We start from the raw sequence: 18,649 nt of genomic DNA on the forward strand, positions 1-18,649 counted from the left end.
TATTGACTTCAGGCTGTACCTGAAATATTTCCTTCATGTTGAAGCAGTACTAATAGAGAAAACAGCGCTACTTTGTACTTGCATGGCCTGCTCCTCATTTGTACAGGGGATAGGTGGATTTTTAGAAATAGTAAAGTTCAGAAGCTAGCTCTGATAGTTCACTATTCCTGCAAGGAACATGAAAAACGAGTGTCATAAAAAGGTTGTGAAACCTCTGGCAGAGCAGTCAGTATCTGCAAATCTGTATTTGTTTATCTCACTGCACTTGGAGGTTTTATTACCACCAAGGTGAAGCACTTGCAGTCATTGGTGTGCTAACAAGGGCTGGGAAAAGGCTCATCAAAAGATTCTAAAGGCTGCTAATCAAAAACAGAGTTGCAGGAGTGTTGCTTACAGGATGGCATTTTCAGTCATTTGCCCTACTATGCAAGTACAGCTCCACATGAAAATACACAGCTCAGGAAATGCGCCTGCAGAGCACTTTTGTTTCTGCATCAGTCCAAGATTAAACACAATTTTTGCTGATGGTATACAAAATAAAGTGGAACTGCCAGCAGACTTTGTTACAAGTTTATTCAATGATGGTGTTTTTTCTTGGATGTGTTTTCACTTCTTAAAGACTTCAAGGAAGGCTATAAACAGTGTGGTTCTTCGCAAAAGAAAACTTACAGTTCTGCAGGGAATGTGAAGACAGGAATTTGACCGCAATATCCAATGCCATATTATTTGGGCACCACAATCTCCAGTGAAATAATCACAGCACAGGTCAATGACAGAAACCACCCTTAATTTTTTCCTTTGTGTCTCAGAAACTGCCCACATCAGCATCAAAGAGAACTTGTATGCAAAGCAAGGGCAGATGACTTCAGTCTAGGGACACTTGGTGGCTTGCAGACACGACTTGTATCACAGCAGCAAACTCTCAAATCCTTCAGCCTGAAATCCCCACTGCCTGAGACAGTGGAGACAAATTGCCCAAAAGAAGGTCCACAACAGGAGTTTTTCCACCCACAAGTGCTACACATGGATGGCTGACTGATCTGACAGATCAGCGCCGTGAGCTGATTTCACTTTCACTTGGGCATGAGCAGGTGGCAAGGACAGAGAAGTCCTTCAGGTCCTTCTCAGGTGGCCAAGATGAAATGCAGGACACGAACTCCCCTTGGTAACACCAACCATGACAGCCTGACACCTGTGAGCCCTCAGGGACCAGCGCCACTGCGCATGGTGAGTGACGCAGAGCCCCAGGAGGCCACACAATGCTATTCATGCACACACTCCAGACAGGGCTCAAGACAAGTCTTCACGTTGGCATGTTTACACCAGACCTCCCTTGACCAGCCGGTTTGCTTACATAGCCTACACCACCACCATTTTCCATCCTGCATTCCCACCTTTGCCAAACAGCGAAGAGCAGGAGTTCACTTGGCACAGCGCTGAGGGAATGTCTGAGACGCACTGCATGAGTTTGCAGGAAGAGAGGAAACATCCTCAATATCCAGCCGCCAATGGGTGCCCATTCGCCCACCAGAGACAGAATACATGAGCAAGCTTCACAAAGAAAACAAAACCCAGAGAGCAGAGCATGACCTAGGTACTGGCCTGGTCTGGTGGGATTGAGAAAACACAAAGAAATCAAGAAGACGGTCCTGCTGCCTTCCATCTTGGGAGACGTCTAGGACAGTATCAAGGAAGGTGCCTGAGCCACACACACCTATGCCAGGACAGCTGACACACAAACATGCCGGGCCATGAGAGGGCCAGGTATTTCCCCAGGTATGTCTGCTGGGGGATGGCAGGAATGGGTGCCTAAATGGATGGCGAGAAACAGGAAGGGTGGCAATGGTCAGAGGAGATGAGTCAGGAGCCAGAGGCAGGCAGCAGCTTGGGACTGGGTGGGATGCAGCTGAGGTCCAGAGTACTTTCATGGGGTCACAAGGCAGCCAGAAACCAACTAGCGATGAGAACTGCAGCCGACAGGGCAGGGAGGTCACTCTGGGAGGGTAACGTTCCTGCAGCTTCTGGACGCACCTCTGCGTCCATGGTGGCTCCAGGCTGGGCGCGTGCCCTGCATTCCCCCACAGCCGAGCCTCCTCCTGCCCGCCCTGCACACCCCCACAGCCCCACAGGACTCCTTGCCGCAGCCAGAGCACAGGAATTTGGGGGATTAGCAGGCAGTAATCCTCCCCGCAGGAGCAGAGAATTAACATTCCCCAGCAGTGCCTGCGGAGCTGCTGATGACCTACATCCCTGCCACCATGGGGCGGGCACGGTTGTCACCTGGCTTGGGCTTGGAGAAGCATCCTCCCATGGCGAGCCAAGCAGCGCCCCACTGCAGCCCTCACGCTGGACAGGACACAAGCCAGGGACAGGGACGGCAGGAAGGTCAGCAAGGGCGTGGGCACATCCTCGCATGGCAGCCCTCCTGCTCACACCGTCCTGGGCTTCAGGCTTCCTTCACCACCTGCATGGGGTAGAAGAGATGCATGAGAAGCAATGCCTGTGGTGAGGGTGGGTGCTGTGGAGGGGGAAAGAAAGTGGCCAGCAGCACGTATGGGCTCCCCAGGCACATCATGCGCAGGAAGTTGCCGTGAGACCCAGGCAGACGGTGACACAACGGACAACGTGAGACTGTGGCACCAAGGTCACCCTTCTGGGATCCACCAGAAAATTCCATCATCCTTTTGAAATTTAAAATTACAGACCCCGTATGATTTATCTTCAGACTTCATTATACTTTCCAAAGCCCTGTCTTTGGTAATTAAATCCTTAAGCACTTAGGTCTCAGCCCAAATACAATGATTAAACCATAAATACAGTTCAGTCAGATTTCTACTTTTATTATTAGATGACGGGAAAAGAGAAAGAAAAGGGGAAAAGGGGAAAAGGGGAAAAGGGGAAAAGGGGAAAAGGGGAAAAGGGGAAAAGGGGAAAAGGGGAAAAGGGGGAAAAGGGGAAAAGGGGAAAAGGGGAAAAGGGGAGGGGAGGGGAGGGGAGGGGAGGGGAGGGGAGGGGAGGGGAGGGGAGGGGAGGGGAGGGGAGGGGAGGGGAGGGGAGGGAAGGGAAGGGAAGGGAAGGGAAGGGAAGGGAAGGGAAGGGAAGGGAAGGGAAGGGAAGGGAAGGGAAGGGAAGGGAAGGGAAGGGAAGGGAAGGGAAGGGAAGGGAAGGGAAGGGAAGGGAAGGGAAGGGAAGGGAAGGGAAGGGAAGGGAAGGGAAGGGAAGGGAAGGGAAGGGAAGGGAAGGGAAGGGAAGGGAAGGGAAGGGAAGGGAAGGGAAGGGAAGGGAAGGGAAGGGAAGGGAAGGGAAGGGAAGGGAAGGGAAGGGAAGGGAAGGGAAGGGAAGGGAAGGGAAGGGAAGGGAAGGGAAGGGAAGGGAAGGGAAGGGAAGGGAAGGGAAGGGAAGGGAAGGGAAGGGAAGGGAAGGGAAGGGAAGGAAGGGAAGGGAAGGGAAGGGAAGGGAAGGGAAGGGAAGGGAAGGGAAGGAAAGGAAAGGAAAGGAAAGGAAAGGAAAGGAAAGGAAAGGAAAGGAAAGGAAAGGAAAGGAAAGGAAAGGAAAGGAAAGGAAAGGAAAGGAAAGGAAAGGAAAGGAAAGGAAAGGAAAGGAAAGGAAAGGAAAGGAAAGGAAAGGAAAGGAAAGGAAAGGAAAGGAAAGGAAAGGAAAGGAAAGGAAAGGAAAGGAAAGGAAAGGAAAGGAAAAATCCACTTTCCTCATTCTGCAATCCCTTTGCATTAACACTTATTCCTGCAGAAACGCCATTCCCTTTGGAACAGTTATTTATCTGAGACAGGGTTTTCATTATCATGCCATTTTGCACCAAAAATAGGTTTTAATACCGTTAGGTCAGAATATTTTATGTTTAAGTGGGATGGCCAAACAGAACTTCAAATTACATTTAGCTCACTAGCTTTGACTGATATTGCTCTCAGTTTTGGTACAGACTAGGAATTGGGATAAAGGTTTTAGGTTATACTCCTTGACTGGAAATAGTGAAGATCCACATAACATAACTGGCAATAAAATAAAAGCATTTAATATCATTATATATATTATAAATATATATGTATATTGTAAAAAATTCACCCATTTGCACCTGTACCTGAATTGATTTACTCTGGTTTCACCATCTATTTTTCACAATGCCTTCCAAACCCAGCAGGAAGGTAAAACAGTTTCCAAAGAACAGATTAACATAGGCAAAGACTACTTTTTTTTCAGCTTCAGTGCTAGAAGTGCCTGAAGACCTTTCCAATCAGAAGAAAATACAGAAAAATAAGTGCCAGGAGACAGATACCAAGCATTGCAATTTCTCCCCAGGAAATGAAAGCTTGGCAAAGGTACAGAAAAAAAGAAAAAAATTAACCACTTGCTAGAGCCAGCCCTGCCCATGGCAAGCAAGAGCCGTGGTACAGCAAGCGCCCAGAGCTCCAGCCTGGCCGATCTTCTGCTGGGTGGCCGGTCAGCCACCAGCACCATTCCCTCTCGCTGAGCGAAGCACTCTGTGCACATTTATCTCCTGGAGATAAGATAAGAAACTACGAGGTGCAGGTTGCACCCTGCCAGGGAGGTTAGTGTGCACCCAGTCTCTTGTCATTGTTGAAGCCCCTGGTGCCTCTGTCCCATGCCGTGCCCCCACTGGCTGAGCCGGGAACAGCTCCCCAGCACCAGCGGCACCCAGTCTGGTGTCCCTCCAGCAGTGGCTGACTGTAGGACACATGGCAGTGGGACATCTCCAGGCGAAGCATCCTGCTCCTCCGCCACGGGCTCCAGAGACGGGAGACACAGCCACCATCACCACAGGCACCTCTGCAGAGCACTGACAGCACCTTCCTCAACACAGACTATATCAAAGCATCACAGACACGCCCTTTCCTTAAACAACAGCTTAAAATATCCAGACATCTCTCCCCCTTTCCAGGTATATCCCTCCAAAACAGACACACACAGTCCCACATGCCTACAAACTTCCCTTCTGCTGTGTCTCATCCATGTACGGCATGCCCTCAACAAAGTCCTAGGTGCATTCCAGGAGCACCTTCAAAGCCTGAAACATGTTAAATTAGTAACCAAGACTACAGAGGAACACAAAACTGGTGCCTTACCAAATGACATAAAGCATAAGTGCCTCATTACCAAATCCAAGAGGTATACCAATATGAGATAGACTGTTAACAGGACTAAAAATGCACAAGTTTGCCTTCGAGTACCTGTTTGTGAGAGCCACATTCAAAGAGCTATTGGATATGCACAAAGCTACCAAACAAGCTCATTTGCAAAGGGAATGAAGCAGGGAAGAATCAATTCATTGAGTGGCAAGGGTGAGAACACTCAAGGAAAGCAGCATGCCAATACTTACGCATGAGCAAATGCAAAAAAATATCAAGTAAGAAGGTGCATAAATGCAGAGGAAGATTTGGGAAGAATACAGTAGCAAAATCACATGCAGAAATTGCATGGACCTTTGCCAAAACTCACAGGAAGAAACAGAATATGGTTTTGTATGAGAGAAAGAGAGTCTCAGCTGTTGATGTATCAGTGATACAGGACAATAATTTACTGTAAAACGGTAAAAACAAATACCATGTAAAATTTGGTAGGAAGCCAAAGAGGAGCAGCTAACGGGCAATGAGCTTGGTGCTCAGGAATTCCTCAGCATCATGCCAGAAGGCAAAGTAAAATCACACTTGAGCAAATTAAAACTGCAATGAGATGTTGCTGCGAGCAGAATGCTCCAATGAGACAATGTGAATCACATGGAGGGTGCGAAGGAAAGCAAAAAGAAAGCTGAAATGAAGATACTTTCACCTGCAGGGTGGCTGGGCTTCTTCTGGAACAACTGGAGCTTCCTCTCTGGAAGACAACCAGCCTACTCTGAGGCATGCAATAGCGATTTGCAAAGCAGACTCCCAAGCAAACTACAGCCCCAGCAATCCTAAGCAGACCATTTGCTGTGGTTTTCCTGCAGCAAAACAGCTGAAAGACGCTCCTGCACTGGGAGGACCAGGACACTCCACAATACTCCCAGGACTATTTGTCTGGGATGGCTCTGCTTTTGTTTGGACCTTAAAGATGGCAAGCTGAAGCAATCCCGTCAGGCCCACTTTGCATCATCTAATTCCCCCACAGGATGGTCCCCGCAGGCCCTCTGGAAGCACACGCTGTGCTCGGGCTGAACCCTTGCTGCCACCCACTGCCTCCTGGAGCAGGTCATAGCAGAGCACAGTGCACACTTCTGGGTCTCTCTCCTCCACCCAGCCACATATCTCCATAAAACCTACAGGAACTTAAGGACTAATAGGTTAAAATTTACAGGAGATAGATAGAAAAACAGGAGACCAAACCACACCCCCTCACCTCCCACAGACTATAAAAGGCATCAGTGGAGAAGTCACTTCACCCACAAGGTAAACAAGCTGAAGGTAAGCCATGGTGAATGGGGGCAACCCACACTGATCCAGCTTAAACATAAATACTTTAAAAAGAGCTCATTTCCAGAGTGCTGGAGTTACCCAGACAAAAGGACAACGGTTCTTAGTAAGATTTCAGCTGGACAAGAAACAGGTGCAGCCTCCCAACACTGAGAGGCAGGATCCCCTGCCTCGACCTGCTGGCAATACTTTGCCTAATGCAACCAAGAATACCGCTAGCCTTCTTAGCAGCAAGGGCACATGGCTGACTCCTGTTCAGTTTGGTGTCCAGTGCTTCTAACATCCATTACACAGCAGTAAAACTGCTCAGTACTACAACACTGAGTTGTTTTCATTGCAGAAAAGGGTTATAAACCAGAAGAATGGCTGGTCAGCTCAGATATCCGGCTCTTTGACAGTGGCCAACACCACTCACACTCCGTGAACAGACAAGACCAAGGCAAGGCACACAGTCATAGTTCAACCTATGTGTCCTGCCAGGTTCAAGCAACTCAGTGCAGATCAGGATCCAGAGCTGGCACCATTTTTTGAGAGAAGGCATAGTACTGACAATGCTTTTGTTAGCATTATCTTTACCTCTCTGCTTGCTGCTGAGCCCTAGGCTCCTATTCTAATTGAATGTTCTGCTGTGACTCCAAAATCTTTTCCAAGTGCTAGTGTGGTAACTATATATCATACATTGCAGGTATAACTAGTATTTTTCCCCTGAGTATTAATTTGTGTTTATTGAAATCAATTGTCATTTTATCAGCTAGCCACTAAGTTTCATCAAATCCGATTGCAACATTTCACAGTCAGCCTCTGTTTTGCTGCTGTAATTCGGTTTGCCTGCCTAGAAATCTGGCAGATGCCTGAGCACTGGCTGCTCCATGCCCAGTAGCACAAGAATTGCCCTGAGGTACTGGCTGGTAATCCAAGCTAACTCCATGGCCCACTGGGGGTGTCAGCTCTTTCCCACCTCCCTAGTATAAGTCCTCGCTCTTGGCCTGTTCCTGCCTCCCCCGTTACCATGACCAGACCCTCTCCAGAGGTTCTGCCACTTCTCAACAGCAGCTCCTTCCCCTCCCCACCTCACTAAACCCTTTCTTTTAGCCCAGGGCTCATGTGTTGCCTCTCCTCCCCATATCTTCTCCCCCCTTCCCTCCTCAGTGACTTGGGGACTGCTAATGTCCTCAGCCTGATGGTATATTCTCATGCAAGGGGCTCATGGGCATGTGGCCAGGGAATACACAGAACTGTGGTGCTAACCTGGTGCTTTCTCTCAGAGGAGGGAGCTTGCACTGGGACTGGACTGTGGGCCCACGGGAGCCCAAGCACTGATGAGACAAAGATGCTGGGGTAGCTGCCAAGACCTGAGGATGATGGCTGTTGCCACCAGGACAAGAAACATCCTGGTTAGATGTAAGGAAGAAGTTCTTTATTATGAGGGTGGTGAGGCAATGGAACAGGCTGCCCAAAGAAGCAGTGGATGCCCCATTCTTCTAAGTGTGTAAGGCCAGGTTGGACGGGGCTTTGAGCAACCTGGTCTAGTAGGAGGTGTCCCTGCACATGGCAGGAAGGTTGGAACTAGGTGATCTTTTAGGCTCCTTCCAACCCAAACCATTCTTCTAGGATTCTCTGATGACCTCCGGGTCTTACAATCCCAGATCCTTGAGGATTTGCAGGGGCAGAGCCCCATGTCCTCACACAGCTTCTCCTCCTCCACTGTCCCATCCTCCTCTTGGTCCAGACTCAAGCCAGCCTAAGGGCTGTTGGGGGTGCAGTTCAGTTTCCCAGGGCCTAAGGGCTCAAGAATACAACCATCAGTCCAAGGTAACCAGACCATAAGAGCATCCTCCTAGCATCAGCACCCAAACTCCATTCTTCCAGGAAGTTCATGATCATGTGCACACCCAGCCTTCCTCCTTCTCTTGATTTCTGATGGGGACCGGTTCATCAGGCGCCATTGGCCAGAATTTGCTCCCTCTCACAGCTGGGGACATCTGCATGATCTGTGCCGTGTGGCTGGCCGACCAGGCTCCAAGACTGCGGGCTGGCAAGGGTCAGCAGGCTTGTCCTCTTCACACAGATCTTAACCGCAGATGAACTGCGTTATTTGCAGTGCTCTGCAGGAAAACTGGGAAGACCCCTCAAAGCAAACCTGGGAAAGTGCCTGGAAGATCTGTGAAGAGGTTTTGAGGAGCCACTAGAACTCACAGTGACCAAGCGGAACATTTTAGACCTGATTTGTTCCCAAGGAGATGACTTCTGTCTTTTCACAGAAACCACCAGTCTGTAGAAAAAGGGCTATCTGTCTGTGGAAAGCCACAGTCCACAAGAGCAAGGATGAGGAAGATCTCATCTGAGACACACTAGGACAGCAAAGCATGAGACACCTCCCATGGAAACCACTGCTGCAGGAGAAGGAAAAGAGCTTCCCCAAGGTTGAAGAAGAACTTGTCAGTCAGGGGGACTGATGAAAACCACAACAGCAGCACAGGCCCAGGGGATGCCTGTTTCCTAAGAAGAGTGGGATAAAGGGCCTGCCAAAGAGACGTGACACTGCTCTGAAACTTCTAACACGAGGAGGGAGACATGGCAGCGCCAGTGCAGCTGTAGCCCTGACCAGGCTGGCTTTCACCTCCCAGCAGGATGGCACCTCTTGCTCTGCACCTTCTGACCAGGCAGCTCCATGTCACTGCTCTGCCATGCAAAGCATTTCTCTTCCTTGGCATTCACACTGTATGTCCAGCATTCACCCCAAGGGCACTAATACCCTTGGGAGACATTGGGAGGCTGACTGCTGCATCATGTACCTTAACAGTGGTCCTGTAACCATGAACAGCATGCATCATGGGCTGCATTTCAGCCCCACAAGCAACAGATTGAACCTGGGAGGACCATAGTCAAGTGCCATTGTGTAGCCACACGATCATGGAAGAATTTCATTTAAAGAGGTCTCTGGATGTCATATCATCGGATACAATCCCAGCTCTGAACAACATAAGATAACCCTGCTTTAAGCTTTGGATAATGGACCCAATGCCTTGGTGTGATGAGAAGACCCACAAATACCTGGAGGACCCCATGGGTACCAGGCCTTTTCAGATGCATATTAGTAGAAAAGGCTGAGGCTTAATGGACTACAAAGAACACAGAAATCCACTCTTGGCAGGTGGAGACCACCCCAAGCTTCCCATCCACACCTCTTCCTGCTGCCAGATGCAGCACCTATAAGAAAGAGGAAGTCAATATGTTCAAAATGGTCACACTACTCTCACATTTTGGAGCACCCACTGGGCAGATGCAAGGACTAGGAAGGACTTTTTTTTTTTGTTTTTTCTCCCAGGTCTATCACTTCTGGAGTTTTCTCAGAAGCCCCTGAGATGCTTCCAGATTGACGGAGGAAAGGAGTTTGACATGCTGGTGTCCCTCAGTGGGCATGCCAGCCCCCTGCCATGGGGCCAGCAGTCAGGTCTTGCTCGCAAGCTCAGGGCACAGCAGATTCCAGCTGTGGGCTCAGGAAGGAATTCTTTTCCCTAGGCAGATTGGCACAGGCCTCCAGAGGGAGTCTCCTTCTTCTGCAGCACTGAGCACAGCCCCCTGCCTTGCTCCTCCAGGCCATTTCAGGTCAGTGATTCCCCATTTTGCAGAACCAGAAATCCAGCTGTGCCCTTGATCTCTCCAACACTCTTCCCCACAGCAGTTTTGTTTTTCTAGTTTTCAGTCATTTGTAGCATAGATATTCTAAGGAAATGTCCTAGAGCTTCAAGCTCAACAGGAGCTGCTATTTTTTAACTGCCCCTGCATACAATAAAAATTCCTTTTCATTGTATCTCAGTTCCATTGTTTGCAAACATATGCATGTTTCTGTCTCAAGAACTTTGGCCTTCAGAAGTATTACAAGTTACTGCAGATAGTTTTCGCACTCACAGCATTTGAAGAACTGAGCGTTTTCTTCAGGACATCCTTTAGAGTCCAAGTTAGAGGATATCAGAGGCATTTCTTTCCTGCTCAGTATAAGGATGCCTAAACGGGGTCTCAACAGCACCCTGTGCTCTGTACGCTTGGATATCACCAACTGCCACAATGCACCTAGGTCTGAGAGAAGGGAGAATAAAGTCAATGGAGGTGTCTGTACCCAGGGACATTTTCCCAACGGAGTTTTTGGAAGGTGCTTGATGTCTACCAACAGTGCCCTTTTTCTACCTTACCCAGGTAATCCCTTATCTGGAAGGCCAGATAAGAGATTTTAGCCTTCCAGAAACCATCTGCAGCTGGGGACTTGAACAAGGAAACCCCTCCAATCTGCTCCACCACCCTGAACAGTCACAATAGTGCTGGACATGTGAAACTGTTTTTCTACACCCCTCACCCAAGCTCTCTAGCAAAGCCTAGATCTCAGAACACCTCAGCATAGACTTTGTGAGACAGAGGAAAAAATGCAGAAGGGTGAGCACAAGCTTCTGGCTCCTCTATCCACCAAATGAGCCCACACACAGCTTTGCAGTTCTTCCTCCACCTTCCCTGTGGAGGCCTCCCAAAGGGTTCTTGCAGCAAAAAGCACAGACTACATCACCTCCTGGCTGTGTCTTGTATAGTTATGGTGCTTTCAGTTCTGTCCACTGGGTCATCCAGCAATATGGGCCCTCTGTAACCAGACAGTACACTGTGACACTCAGGTGATTTTCCATCTGAACTCTACTCTGACTGAATCTATGTTCAAAAATAAGAAAACAAAACTTTCCTATTTATAAGCCTGATGACATGCTGCCCTGTGCTCATCAACCACCAGCATGCAATTCCATGTAGATCAGGGACATGAGGGAACAAAGTATGAATGGTAGCTCTGCATTTGCTCAAGAGCAGATCCTCCTGGAAACTGTGCCAAGGCACATGGAAAACAAAGAGATGACTGGTGACAGCCAACATGGCTTCACTAAGGAAGGGCAGATCATGCCTGACAAATTTGTGCCTTCTATGATGGGGTTATAGCATGGGTGAAGGGAAGAGTATTTAATATCATCTACCTGGACTTGTGCAAAGCATTTGACACTGTCCTGCACAACATCCTTTTCTCTAAATTGCAGAGACATGGATTTGATGGATGGACCACTCAGTGGGCAAGGAACTGGTAAGATGATCTCATTCAAACAGTTGCGGTCAATGGCTCAATGTCCAGGTCGAGATCAGTAACAAGTGGTGTTCCTCAGGGGTCAGGATTGGGACAGGCACTGTTTAACATCTTTGTTGGTGACATGGACAGTGAGATCGAGTGCACCCTCAGCTAGTTTGCCAATGACACCAAGCTGTGTGGTGTGGTTGACATGCTGGAGGGAAGGGATGCCATCCAGAGGGACCCAGACAGGCTGGAGAGGTGGGCCTGTGCAAACCTGATGAGGTTCAACAAGGCCAAGTGCAAGGTCCTGCAACTGGGCCAGGGCAATCCCAGGATACAGGCTGAGGGGAGAATGGATTGAGAGCAACCTTGAGGAGAAGGAGCTGGAGGTGTTGGTTAACAAGAAGCTTGACGTGAGTCAGCAATATGTGCTTGCGGCCCAGAAAGCCAACAGTATCCTGGGCTGCACCAAAAGCAGCATGGCCAGCAGGTCGAGGGAGGTGATTGCTCCCCTCTGCTCTGCTCTCCTGAGACCCCACCTGGAGCCCTGCGCTCAGCTCTGGGACTGTCCAAGAAGGACACGGAAGTATTAGAGCGAGTCCAGAGGAAGACCACAAAGATGATGAAAGGGCTGGAGCCTCTCCTACGAAGACAGGCTGAGAGAGTAGGGGTTGTTCAGCTTGGAGAAGAGAAGGCTCCAGGGAGACCTTATAGAGGCCTTCCAGTGCGTAAAGGGGGCTACAGGAAAGCTGGAGAGGGACTCTTAGTCAGGGAGTGTAGTGATAGAACAAGGGGTAATGGTTTCAAACTAAACAAGGGGAGATTTAGATTAGATAGCAGGAAAAAAGGTTATTACTCTGAGGGTGGTGAAGCACTGGCACAGGTTGCCCAGAGAAGCTGTGGATGCCCCATCCCTGCAAGTGTGTAAGGCCAGGTTGGATGGGGCTTTGAGCAGCCTGATCTAGTGGAAGGTGTCCCTGTCCACGGCAGTGGGGTTGGAATTAGATGATCTTTAAGGTCCCTTCCAACCCAAACCATTCTTGGATTCTGTCATTTCCTGGAAGACTTGCTTCACTGCAAACAGCCCTTGCTGTTTTCATGACTGTCCTGCCGCATCTGTCTGCTCAACAGCAAAGCCTCTGTCCTGCCGTCTGGGCAATAGTTCACAGAATCACAGAATCACAGAATCACAGAATCACAGAATCACAGAATCACAGAATCGTCTAGGTTGGAAGAGACCTCCAAGATCACCAAGTCCAACCTCTGACCTAATACTAACAAGTCCTCCACTAAACCATATCACTAAGTTCAACATCTAAACGTCTTTTAAAGACCTCCAGGGATGGTGACTCCACCACTTCCCTGGGCAGCCTATTCCAATGCCTAACAACCCTTTCGGTAAAGAAGTACTTCCTAATATCCAACCTAAACCTCCCCTGGCACAACTTTAACCCATTCCTCCTCATCCTGTCACCAGGCACGTGGGAGAATAGACCAACCCCCACCTCGCTACAGCCTCCTTTAAGGTACCTATAGACAGCGATAAGGTCGCCCCCGAGCCTCCTCTTCTCCAGGCTAAACAACCCCAGCTCCCTCAGCCGCTCCTCGTAAGACTTGTTCTCCAGACCCCTCACCAGCTTGGTCGCCCTTCTCTGGACTCACTCAAGCACGTCCATGTCCTTCTTGTAGCGAGGGGCCCAAAACTGAACACAGTACTCGAGGTGCGGCCTCACCAGAGCCGAGTACAGGGGCACAATCACTTCCCTAGATCTGCTGGCCACACTGCTTCTTATACAGGCCAGGATGCTGTTGGCCTTCTTGGCCACCTGAGCACACTGCTGGCTCATATTCAGCTGACTATCAACCAGTATTGCCAGGTCCTTCTCTGCCAGGCAGCTTTCCAACCACTCATCTCCCAGCCTGTAGCGCTGGGAGTTCCCGTCCCCTGCCTTTGGTGTGGTTTCCCAACCCTCTCTGCAGCTGGGAATCCAGTGCAAGACCATCCCTGGTCCCAAAACTCCTATTTGCTCTGATGAGCAGAGAACCATGTGCCTTTGCTAGTGAGAGAGATTTGTGTTTGTAAGCTGTGCCCCCATCAGGAGAGCAGGAGGAGCAGGGGGCGGAGGCTCAGAGCATCTTGTGGCATTATCCACTCTTGCAGGAAAGAGCTGGCTCTGACCCTGGTCCTCGCTGTAGAAAAAAATAACCCTTGATCCCAAAGTGTACCATATCTATTGTAGAGTTACCTCCTTCCCAACTCTCTGTACATGCACAATATTGTCTTTCACACAGGGCACAGCAGGAACCACTGCGCAGTTCCAGCAGGAGACCTGTTTTGGATAGGCCTTGCAAACACTGCGAAGAACATACCCCACCACGGCACAGGGCCCGGTAGCTTCTGCACCGCATCCCGTCCTGTCCCATCCCACCACTCAAGCTCTGCTCCCCAGGTGCCTAGCCAGTGGCTCAGCCACAAACTGGCGGCAGAGGGACTGCCGAGGAGGTGGGAGCATGGCCCTCCCACACCACAGGCTGAGAGCAGACTCAGGCACTGGGCTTCGCCGTGAATCCTGAGGCTCTGTCCCTGCTGTCAAGTCCCTGACAGCCCCCAGGCCCCTCACCAGCCAACCACCACCCCCAGACCTGCTGGTGTCCCCCTTCCCGCTGAGTCCTGAACAACACCGGGGCTCGAAGCCCTCCTTCCCTACCTGCAGCACACAGCAGTGCACCCCAGCTCCCCATCCCACCGGGCATGCCCCCACCACATGCCCCCCACCACATGGCCAGCTCCACACGTCCAGTGCACAGCACCAGAAAACCCATCCCCAAACAGCATTCCTCTGACGATTACAAACCTCCTCCAATTTCCATCCTAAATATACCCACCTTCCCTTTCATTTGTACCCACATGGTCCTCCATCCTCAGCAGACCTTTTCTCTCCTTGGTGTTTATCCCAGCACATCCACCAGATCCACATCCAGGCTACATTTTGTATAAGTGAGTTCTCTTGGTGTCCTCCTCAGACAAGGGCTGTCCATTTCCCTTATTTTTAAGGGGATTTGCTCTAATTTGATTTTCACAGAAATTATCAGAGCTATAGAGTGGGCCCCCACATTCTACCAGACCCTGCCATGCCTGGCACAGCAATGCAAATGTTCCTCTGAGCTGAAAGGTTTTAGGATGGTCACTGCACATCCCCCTGTTCGAGATGGCTGTCCCAGGCTGTCAACCTCCATCATTTCCTAAAGGTTAGCTCCTGTTTCACAGCAGAAACTTTTGCCCCCCCCCTCCAGTGCACAGCCTTGTGCACCTCTTCTCCGTTTCTCTGCTCGGTGGGGAGGTCCCAGCCACCAGTGATGCCTCTCACCATCCTCAGCAAATTTCATCAGCATCTGCTGCTTTGTGGGGCAGAGGTCATTAGTTTAAAAATGTAAGGTGGATCCCTGTTGAAATTCCATTGCGAGCTTCTCCCCAGTCTGACACTCTCTCCAGCACAGCTGTTTTCCTGCTCTTTCACCTTCAGTGACGACCAAGACCCACAGCAGCCCTTGTAGCCCACCAGCCAGCACACCTGCCAAAACCATGGCAGATGCCGGCATCAAGTGCAGCCAGCATCCCCAGCTGAATGCACCTTGTTCTCTGCCAGTCATGGCATCTCCATCCAGGGCACAGCCAAGCGGCCGAAGCCCCCACGGAAACACAAGGAGCTTGGTGTCAGAAGCTCCAGTTCCGTGCAAGGTCTGGCTCCGTGGAGCTGAGCTGCCCCAGGGCTGGCTCTTGGCTTCATCTCCAGAATAACACAGGCTCTTCTGCCAAGGAAAGCAGGACTCTCCTCTGGACACACAACTCCAAACACAGCCCATGTGTGGCCAGAGCATCAGGGGTGCTGAAGCACTTCCCAGCACCGACCCAATCATGCTGTGTGCTCTGTGTTATCAAGGCAACGTGCATTTTTAGAGCAAGTCAAATGTGTACTTTTAAAATAATCTAGGGGTGACAATATATGGGTCTCCAACCTGGAGGTTATGGTATCACCTCTTCCAGGAACTGTACTACAAAGTATGCACACGGGGTCCTACAAACCCCTGAGATCTGGCTCCCAGCGCTTACATAAACTGACCTCCTGGCACAGGGTGCACAAATGGGGAGGGAAATGCCCTTGCTTGTGTTGCTGCCTCCCATCCCCATCCCAAGGAGGCTGATGCCATCCTGATGCCATCACACTGCCATGCACCAACACAGCAGCCGACCGCGTCCCCTGCCCAGGCGGTGATGAATGGAGTTCACAGAGGCTGGCGTGCAGGAGCTGCAGCAGGGACCCCCTTTCCTCCTGTCTGCCCTGGTCCCACGCACCCCGAAGTCCCCACATCTTTACCCCCCTTTCCTCCCCCCGGCAGCTCTCCCGACAGTTCCTCTCCCACTGCCCAACGCTCCCACTCCCAGTTTTTGTGCCATTTTCACACCTGTCCCTGGGAGCAGACTAGGGAAGCCCATCCTCTCCTCCCTAGCCCTAGCTCCAGGGGTCCCCTGGCAACTCTGTCAGTGTCGGACCCTCACCCACCCCCACTTCCCCTCCTGCTCCTCCCAGCACTTTGCTTCCCAGGGAACCTGCAGTGTGTCCACTCTCCTCAGCACACCCGTGCCTCCAAAATTCTCCCTCCCCAGCTGCAGCTTGCCCTGCCCAGCGAGCTACCCAGTGGAGACAGAGGTTTGCTTTACATCGGCATGAAGAAAACAGTGGATTTGGCTTTGTTGGGTGCTTTCTGATGTCCATGAGAAACAGAAGCAAAATTTACGATGCAAAATGCCAAGAATAGCTTGTGCATGCCTGCAGCCCTACAGATGTGGTACAACAGCCCCATCTCTTCTGGCTCAGTCACTGAGGATGGGGAGAAACCCCCATCCTGGTGCACTTGCCACTAGAAGTGATTCCCAGTGGCAGCAAATATAGCTAAAAAGTTGCCATTCAGCATGCCCTGATGACTCCCAAAGAAGCACAGCAGGAACACTCCGTCAGACTACAGCTAGCCACAACTGTTTTACTGGTTGCTGCTTCAGCAATTTATAGGCTCCAGGTTAAAGGCTCAGTCAGCAGTGCTCTCATTGCCACCGCTCTAATACGTCCTCTGCAAGGTGGATTGGAAATGTTCTGAAATTAATAATTAAACAAGAGATTTGGTTCAGATCTCAAAGGTATGCCAATAAATAGAGAAATGCTGAAAAGTCTCCCAGGTGCAGACTGCTTGATGCAAAAATCAAAGTATTTCACAACACAAAAGAGGTTTAGTTCTCAATCACTCTATTACAGCCAAGACCTTCTGCTTGCCATCATTGCTGTTTCACTATTGCACAAGAGAAAATCGTGTTTCCTACAGAAGCTGCAAGCAGTGCAAAAGGAGTTTGTCAAGGGAATGTTTTCCAAGACTAACAGCTAAGCATAAAACCACCAAATTTGAGCTTCTATCCATCACACTGGGAATCTGATGCTTTCAGAGAGAGGAGACCATGCAGTTACCCACTTATACAGTCCCCCATTCACTCATGCAAGGGCAGATTGACATCTGTATGTATATCTGGATCATATGCATTTTGCCAGCCCACCAGCTGCTGGTCAATGAAACCGTGGCTGTTTGCCCAGGTGGGATTATGGTCCCCAGATACGGACAAAACATGTCCCCCAAACTTGGAGGACACGCTGAGCATTTGGCTCCTTCAGAAACGGGGGGTTCGCGAGAAACGCAGCGTTTCTTCGTCAGCGATCGTGGCCCGTATTTTCGCTGCTTTGCTTTCTTGCTGCATTTCGGAAGGGCGGGCGGTTCTCCCGCAGCGCCGACGCGGCCACCGGCCGGTCTCCCCTCGGCCCCGCAGGTTGCTCCCGGTGAAGCGCAGCCCCGCTCCGCCGGCCCGGAGCCGCCCTTCTGCTGGGCTCGGGGGACGAGCGGAGGGTGGCGGCGGGCGGCCCCGACCGACCGAAGGACAGCGCCCGGCCCAGGGCAGCCGGATGCGGTCCCGGGGAGCCCCCCCCCCCCCTTCCCGGCGAGGCGCCGAGCTCGGAGCCGCTCGAGCTGGGCTGCTCCGGGAGCGGCTCCGGGAGCGGCGCCGGCGTCCGGCCCGCGGCGGCTCCCCCTCCCCGGGACGCGGCCCCGCGCGTACCTGGGCAGCGGCGGCGGGTCCCGGCGCGGCGAGCGGCGCGTCCCGCAGCACCGCGGCAGCCGGGGGGGGGGGGGGTGGGGAGCGCGGCCGCCCCCGGGCGGGCCGGGCCGGGCCGGGGCGGGGCGGGGCGGAGGCACCGGGGCTGCGGGCGGCCGTGCGGGGCCGGGTGCGGGTGCGGCTTCGTGCCCAGGGCGCAGGCGGCGGGGGTGTCCGCGCGGGGTGCGCCCCACGGCGGGCGGCGCGGTGCCTGTGGGGAGAAGCGGTACCCGTCACCAGGCCGCAGCGGGGCGTAGCGGACAAGTCCAGCGATGCTCCGGGGCGTCGGGAGGCCCCCGGCGCTAGCGAGACCTCCGCTGCTCGCCTCCGGGCTCGGCAGCCCGGCGGCGGGCGTCACGGAGCGGCGGCGGCGTTCGGGGCGAGCCGCTGCTGCTGCCCGGTGCCCCGGCCTTTGGCCGCGAACAGCCTTTGCTGTTCTGCTTCGGAAGGGCGAGGCAGGGGATCGCCATCTGCTGCCTGGGCACTATTACTCCTGCCTTCTTGGAAGCAGCCAGCCTCATCCTTTCCCGGGTAACTTGTTTTACATTGCCCTTCTGGATTTACATTTTTCTGCTCACTTTGGAGGTGGGGATCTATTCCCCCTCCTGCCTGCCTGTCATGTTTTCTACTTTCCCCAATAAACTACTTTCCTCATCCATCAGACTCTGTTTGGGGGAACGTCAGCATCTCTATACGCCTTTTACTTGCACACGCCCCAAATATATATTCTGTTTTTCCTCTATGAATTTTGAGGTGCCCCTGGATACAGAGAAAGGTTTTTTCTCCCCTACATACAGATTGTCTTTGGTCACTGCTGTCTTACACCCTGATTATATGACTCCCTGATGCTGTGCAGCATGTTGACTGCCCTCTAATGCACAGCTTTATTGCTCCCTGATCCGAAGGATATGAAAGGCTTAGCTGGGCTGCTCGGAT

The 18,649-nt window shown here is 51.5% G+C and overlaps 1 protein-coding gene across 8 annotated transcripts in view; it reads right to left on the reverse strand.

The window, feature by feature from the left end:
* Nucleotides 1-17,791, reverse strand: part of AIFM3 (AIF family member 3) — a 61,046-nt gene extending 43,255 nt beyond the window's left edge. For 5 of the 8 annotated variants that reach the window (XR_013940197.1, XR_013940198.1, XM_080558926.1 and 2 more), the window contains exons 1-2: nucleotides 17,678-17,788; nucleotides 2,281-2,464 (exon numbers count right to left, since the gene is read on the reverse strand). Coding sequence is in view for 4 of the 8 variants with exons in the window: in XM_080558926.1 (XP_080415052.1) it covers nucleotides 2,281-2,311 (31 nt within the window). In the remaining 4 variants the exon portion in view is untranslated. Of the gene's footprint in view, nucleotides 1-2,280; nucleotides 2,465-17,677 lie in introns of all 8 variants that reach the window. The other 3 variants (XR_013940195.1, XR_013940196.1, XM_080558923.1) reach the window with 3 other exon arrangements.
* Nucleotides 17,792-18,649: the final 858 nt, after the last annotated feature.

The sequence above is a fragment of the Anser brachyrhynchus genome, assembly GCF_964034855.1.
Source record: "Anser brachyrhynchus genome assembly, chromosome: 17".
In the NCBI taxonomy this organism is placed as follows: Eukaryota; Metazoa; Chordata; class Aves; order Anseriformes; family Anatidae; genus Anser; species Anser brachyrhynchus.